We start from the raw sequence: 7,007 nt of genomic DNA, 5'->3' as shown, positions 1-7,007 counted from the left end.
ATTTTTCAAAAATATCTCTTCTAAACATTCTCTCAGGCGTTAGAAGAGTTTATGCTTAAATGGTATGGATAACAAATTTTAAAAATTAATATACCTCAACGAAATCAATATTAGCTTTTTTTTATTAACGAATTTATTATTTGCGACGGCATTCCATTTTTCTTCGCATATCATCGTTCTATCTGTTCTCTCTCTGTGTTCCACCTCTCGCATTTTGGAAGAAGGTGTGCTCCGCATCATCGTATTCAGTCTCGGCATAAATGCAATTTTGTAGATTCACCTCTACCATTCGCCACAAATACTTGCGAAAGGGTCCGTGCCCGGATAAAAACTGTGTGAAGTAATAGTCAACTTCACCGTACTTTCTTTCTATCTACTTTTTTAAATAGGGTATTAACCCCTCGGCAGGCACTGGCAAACCTCCGGGTGTATTTCTGCCATGAAAAAGCTCCTCATAAAAAAAATCTGCCATTCGGAGTCGGCTTGAAACTGGAGCTCCAACATCAAGACGCACACCACAAACAGGAGGAGGAGCTCGGCCAAACACCCAAAAAGGGTGTGCGCGCCAATTGTATATATACTAGGACCGCCCGTACGTCGAAATCTCGACGTTATTCGAAGAGGAAAATTTAGTCATGCCTTTTTTTAGTATTTATAGTCATAGAAAAAAGTTGAAACATATATAATCAAATAAAATATGTGAGTGTTTGGGTGTGTAAACGAAATCTATGCAAATCTGTCATTATTTTTTAATGCTGCGTTTATTAATATTTTCACTTTTGTTTTTCGGCTCCTTTACCTAATTATTGTTGTGCAGAAAATTTTAACAAAATCAAACGGTAATTCATTAAATATTTACATACATACAACACATTTAGTTCGCAATAAAGTGTATAATTAAACAGTAAATTTCATTAAAAATAAAATTTATATATAAATAGTAAAACCATAAAAATGTTTTCTGGTCTACTCTGGTTAATTATTATTTATTATATTCACCAACTGTCTTCGTTTTTCTACAAGACAAGTGAGGAAACTTTCTTTATTGTTCGTCTTGTAGCAAATACACAGATTTGCTTGCTTGTAGAATTCCTTCCGGTCTTTCAGATATATAGCATACTTCAAGGATGCCAATTTCGTTTATATTCAAGGTGCGCAATAGCAGAGACATGCAAGAGAGGAAAAGAGGTAAGGTAATAATCTGTTATTAAAAAGTTAATAGAGGTATTGGAACATTTATATGTATATATAGAGATATGGAATTACTGAACTAGGCCAATTCGGTACTCATGCTGCGAGTGGTGGCAACTCTCTTAAAAATGTGATCGTGTTAGTGTTTATTTTTACTTATTTCTTTATTAATTTCCCCGGCAACAACCTTTGGTTATATGTATTTCAGCATTGAATACAAGGTATATAGCAAAATATATTTCTATTTTAAAGCCAAAACTTATTTCTAAGGCGAGTACATTAAAAAAAGATGAGAGGCAGTTAAAAGTACTTAACAATTGGTAAAATTGTTACGAAGCTCGATTTTAATATTATTCAACTTATGTGGAAGGCTCTTCCAAAGAGGAACAGCTAAAACAAAAAGTTGGCATTTAATGTGATCTAATTGACTTGGTGTTATATAGTCCATGCCAGGGATACTGAGGTTCGTTTGGTATCAATATTTTGTGCAACACATTAAGGCATCTCAGATTTAATAATTTTTCAAGAGATATGAATACATTTTAGGTGCGTATATTGAAATGTGTTCACGACGTTTGTATTATACATATATATGTATCACTATCAATATTGTTATATACTACATTCTTCTTCTTCATCTTGAATTGCGCGATATTCGCTTAAGCACGTTTGGTCGAGTTTAACAAAGCGTACCCACCAGTCATTTCATGCTAATCGGCGCCAGTTGGACATACCAAGTGAAGCTAAGTTCTTCTCCATCTGATCTTTGCAACGCAGAGGAGGCTCCCCTCTGCTACCACCCGCTGTTTGTATCCAGTCGGATGACATGACTCACCCAACGAAGCCACTGGATCTTTACGCGCTACTCCATTTCTATACTATAATTTTGTTCGTCGAGAGAATACTTTACTACTCAATTTACTTCTTAGTCCAAAGTAGCACTTGACAGATTTCAAGGTGTTAATGCTGTTTTCAAGATAAAGAAAGTCTTTTACAATCTCGAAATCAATAGCATAACGAATAATTCTCAACCATTTAATAAAGTCGGAGTCAAATAAGTTTTGGCTAGGAGTAATCTAATTATCTCTGGGGTAAAATATTGAATATACCAATGGAATCGAAGAAATTCATATAGGTACTTTACGTAAGGCATTAACTATGTATGTGATTGTTCCATGTGAGAGCTCGACTGAACTCAGAGGATGCCCGGTGGCAGAATTAGGAAGTAAAAGCTAAATTAAAAAGGAATTACTAGTGATAAAAGTTTATTTACAAAGAACAAGCGAGAATTTTATCATGTTTTAATTATTTTCTATAAGTTTTGACCATTACGTCGGATACACTCTTGGGTTCTGGCCGCCGTACTCCGTGTCACTCCCAGAAGAAGTCATATCAGGAAGCGATTGACTTCGCGATTCCATTTTCTTTTAATGCTGAGGTAGTCTCTGGGTTTCATAGACTTTGCTTTTGAATTACCCCCACAGAAAAAAGTTCATAGCGGTAAGATCGTGTCACCAGGGTGGCCAGAAAAGGCTCATCAAGTTTTTAGGAAAAAATCAAGCAGTATCGGCATGATCTCTTTGGTCCTGTGCTATACAGGCAGTTTTTAATTGTAGCGCCACCTCTCTAAAGGTATATGGCTATGGAACGGATGGATGCACCGCAAAAGCAAGGACGCCCATAAATAAAATAAATAAAATAAATAATTGGCGCGTACACTTCTGTTAGGTGTTTGGCCGAGCTCCTCCTCCTATTTGTGGTGTGCGTCTTGGTGTTGTTCCACACATGGAGGGACCTACAGTTTCAAGCCGACTCCGAACGGCAGATATTTTTATGAGGAGCTTTTTCATGGCAGAAATACACTCGGAGGTTTGCCATTGCCTGCCGAGGGGCGACCGCTATTAGAAAAATGTTTTTTTTTATTAATTTTTCTTTCACCGAGATTCGAACCAACGACCTCTCTGTGAATTCCGAATGGTAATCACGCACCAACCCATTCGGCTACTGCGGCCGCCCATACTCATTCCTAATAGAACGAATAAAAGCACAAATCTTATAATTAATAATTCAGCGTAATCTGAAGCCAAACCGCTTTCTACAATTTTTCATTTACGACCTATGTATTAGCAAAGCATTAAGCGCGAGAAAGTACGTCCCATCGTCCAATTTTCGGCACTTCCAAATACCTGAATATTATTTGAGCTCTATGTAATTAACAAATCGCATAGAAAGTGTGATATGGAGTTCTAGCTTAAGAGTGAATGTATTTTGAAATTATTTTAAAAATAGCTCCCTAATGTTGTAGATCCAAAAGGAAGTCGGCGTTTAGTCCTATCCATCAGTTTTTCTTCTGCTACAAAAGTAAGGTATCAGTATACAAAAATTCAGCAGTGGATTCATTGGCTTAATTGAGCAAAAAATCTTTGAAAAGACCACACATACTTACGTTATTATTTGCACATAACCCTGCACCCGATTTTTTTACTTCGTACATTTCAAGCGCAACAAGAAAGTTTTTAAAATGGTTCGCCTCATTCTCGTACAGTTCATATCCCTTTGGATCGGCCGTTTTTTTCTGATAAATAGCGAAGCATTCTGGTGTCAAAAAGCTTGGTTTCCACGGCTTATTAGAATCCTCGCCATTTTCACTAACAAGATCTAGTTCACATGTAAAATAATCCGTTTTCGCTGCGCATATCGGGATCATGAACTGGAAAAATACCAAAAGCAAGGAAAGTTTTGTTTTTTCATTAATCAGTGCGACGTCAATATATTTCCCGCACATACAGTCCATCACTGCCTTAGTACACTTACCAGGACGGAAAACAAAATCAATAACAAAAATCTAATTTTCATTTTCAAAATAATTTTGATGTTTTTCCATGCCACAAAATTGGAAAAAGAAAAAAATTAAAAATTAACTGAAGCTTCTTTGATTCCTCGTTTAATATCGAAAAGCATGATTCCGTCTTTGAAGGTTAGTAAGTAGCTTTCTGAGATGGCAGGTCCACGTAAAGCACGGTCATCGCACTTTCCCAAATTTACCTAGTTTTCCTGTTTCTAAAAAAATAAAATATCTCATTCCTCAACCCCAAAAACTTATCCTTTCCATCTTTACCCCCCCATCTTACCAGCGCATTATTTGCATTGTGGCTACTAAAACAAGCAAAAACAAAGAAAACAACACAGTTACGCGCAGACACACCAAATTTAGCGAAGTCCTTAACCATCTGTAGGATCCTTCTGGCAGAAAAATGTGGAACACAGACGCCGCTCCAAGCAGTAAGAAGGCGTGGGCATTCGCAGTATTTAGTACGGGTGCGCCAGGCTAATCACCTACCCTGTCAGAAATCAAAATAGATTAACGAAACCAACCCAAGACTGAGTCTTTTCGAAGCCCTATGATCCCGAGAGGAGTGAAGAAGGAAAAAAAGTAAGTAGCTTTCTCACTACCTCTTAATTTTACGGTAACTGACATATATTATATATATACGGACTAACGAAATGTTAGTAGCACACAGTGTAAATGTTGGAACTATTCATTCAAAACTCGCTATTAAATACCCAACACAAGATTGATGATTGATAGTCGTTTCAATTTTAAAACGCTCCTGGAATATATTGCGAAGCAGGTAGCGAGTGTGCAGTCCTGTCTGTCTACTCCAATAATGCCAAAGAACGGCGGCCGTAGCCATACCAAAAGAATCCTATATAGTAGGGTAGTCAGCTCAGTCCTTTTGTATGCCACACTGATCTGGGCTAACGCATTGAACATAAACAGCTACGCAAGACAACTGATAGCTGTCTATCGGCTAAGCGCTTACGGACTATCTGCAGCTTTCGTGCAATTTCTGATGACGCTTCATTGAAAGAAATAAAGAGAATATATAAATATGTACATGTAAGACTATGCGAACACGGTGGTAGAGTGTGGCGTAAAGGCATTATTGCAGCTGAAGAAACTTTTCGTTTAATCGCCTAATGGCAAGACCGGTGGAACAGACCACAGAAAGGTAAATGGACGCATGAGTTAATACCCATCCTTGCAACGTCAATAGAAAGGAACCATGGAAAAACAAACTACCACCTAACCCAATTCCTTTCATGCACGGATTATTTCGAAAATACCTCCATGCCTCCATGAATCATGACCAAATTCAGTTCCCCAAACAGCCCAATCTGCAAGGAGAGGGAAAAATATGTAAATATATATCTATTGAGAGTTTGGAGGGCTAAAATGGTCCACAAAAATGGTCACAGTGGTTCAGGGCCGTGGAGAGAGTATTCGGGCCCCGGGGGAAACTTGAGATGCGGGTCCCTTCAAATTTTTTTTATTTATCAAAATGCGTATTATGTTATAGTGATATAACATTTAAACATTGAAAAACTCATTGATAAAATTTTTGATCTGAAATAAAAAACGCAGCTAAAAAAAGTTAAAATTTTTTATCCATTTTGTGAGCCTTACAAATATTTGAAAATGACTACCACGATGCTTAGAATTTTGCTTTTCTTGCTTTGGCTGAGGCAAAAGCTCTTATAATATCATCGAAGTCAAGTTTCCTTGCTAACTCAGATTCCAAATACAAAGTTGCCAATCCTGTTACTCGACTCTGAGTTGAACAAGAACGATGGTAGTCTTTGATCCTTGCTAAAGCGCTGAACGATCTTTTGGCGCCGGTAACCGATACTGGCAGGGTGCAGAATATTCGCAAAGCAATGCAGATGTTCGGGAACAGAGTATCCAAGTTTTTAGCTGTGATGGCATTCAACAAGTCGAACGGAGGCATACAACATTCCGAATTCCAGTAAAATTCGCCTTGTACACACTCTTCACGTGACACATCTCAATTGAGATTTCTTCCGACACATCAGAAGGTCCGACACATCAAAAGTCTGTGAAGGAACTCTGGTAGAAGTATTATTTACTATATTTTTTCAAGCAGGAAATTTCTCCGGGCCCGGGGGAAAAATTACGTTTTTACTACCTGTATGCAAGAAGGGAAAATGTTTCCTCTTTCTCCATCCTTCTTAAATGCAACCATTTATGAGGGAGTGTCAAAACTCCCTTGTCATTGTTTGCCTAATCTTTTTCCCCATTACAAACTAATTGATCTGCACGGCCTTGGTGGTAGAAAAATGTTATACGAGTTGATCTTCATCCATGAAATCATAAGTGGAACCACTGATAGCCCTTTTTACTACAACTCGTAAAACTTAATGCTTCAATGAAAGCTTTACGTCATAATGAAATATAATTAATAAATTGTTATATGAATTCAACTCTTTGCAATATAAAGTTAAAAATATGTATCGGGTGTTTTTAGCAGCATCAGAACTATCAATATCGATAACTCTGATTTGACAGCTCAGAGTGGCGAACTATGTTGACATTTCTGTTCAGAAAGATTTGGCAAGTCTTCATGAATCGTCTAACGCTAGAAGAAATTGTGGAAATTTGGAAAAAATAAATCTGTTCGCGAAGTTCATAGAGCACTAGAGGCATCATCCGTCCTTATTACCTTCGCAATCAGGGACGAGCTGCACTATCGAGCCATGCTGACTGAATTTTTGTTTTCAAATATTGATCAGCTAAACATCGACGACATTTACTTTACTTCCAACCAGATGACGCAACTTCCCATACAAATCAAATGAATCATGCAGCTCGTAGCCACGACGGATATCATATTAAAAAATCCATGAAATTACGAGTCGTTGTTAAAGTCCCAGCAAAGTCAGAAGGATGGCACTACTAGCGCGTATCAAAAGTATGTTTAGTTAATAGCATCTACTGAAAGAACACACACCAAGTT

At 37.5% G+C, this 7,007-nt stretch overlaps 1 protein-coding gene across 2 annotated transcripts; it reads right to left on the bottom strand.

The window, feature by feature from the left end:
* Positions 1-763: 763 nt before the first annotated feature.
* On the bottom strand, positions 764-4,247 carry LOC128868016 (uncharacterized). 2 transcript variants are annotated; one of them, XM_054109717.1, is made up of 3 exons: positions 4,006-4,243; positions 3,638-3,901; positions 764-1,119 (listed from the first exon to the last, which is right to left on the bottom strand). In XM_054109717.1, the coding sequence occupies exons 1-3, from the start codon at positions 4,045-4,047 to the stop codon at positions 976-978; spliced, it is 450 nt and encodes a 149-aa protein (XP_053965692.1). In that variant the 5' UTR covers positions 4,048-4,243; the 3' UTR covers positions 764-975. The 2 variants fall into 2 exon arrangements, with proteins under 2 accessions (XP_053965692.1, XP_053965693.1); XM_054109718.1 differs by lacking the exon at positions 764-1,119 and adding an exon at positions 3,390-3,544 and having other exon boundaries at positions 4,006-4,247.
* Between the last annotated feature and the right edge of the window lie 2,760 nt (positions 4,248-7,007).

The sequence above is a fragment of the Anastrepha ludens genome, chromosome 6 (genome assembly GCF_028408465.1).
Source record: "Anastrepha ludens isolate Willacy chromosome 6, idAnaLude1.1, whole genome shotgun sequence".
Lineage (NCBI taxonomy): Eukaryota > Metazoa > Arthropoda > Insecta > Diptera > Tephritidae > Anastrepha > Anastrepha ludens.
This window is presented reverse-complemented; position numbering and strand designations above follow the sequence as displayed.

What these genes read in the sequence shown, in the direction of transcription:
- LOC128868016 (XM_054109717.1), bottom strand. Translation starts at nt 4,047, where the DNA reads ATGAAAATTAGATTTTTGTTATTGATTTTGTTTTCCGTCCTG. An exon ending in TGATTTTGTTTTCCGTCCTG is followed by an intron (nt 3,902 to 4,005) that starts GTAAGTGTACTA and finishes GTATTTTTCCAG; the next exon opens with TTCATGATCCCGATATGCGC. An exon ending in GGTTATGTGCAAATAATAAC is followed by an intron (nt 1,120 to 3,637) that starts GTAAGTATGTGT and finishes GCATCCTTGAAG; the next exon opens with TATGCTATATATCTGAAAGA.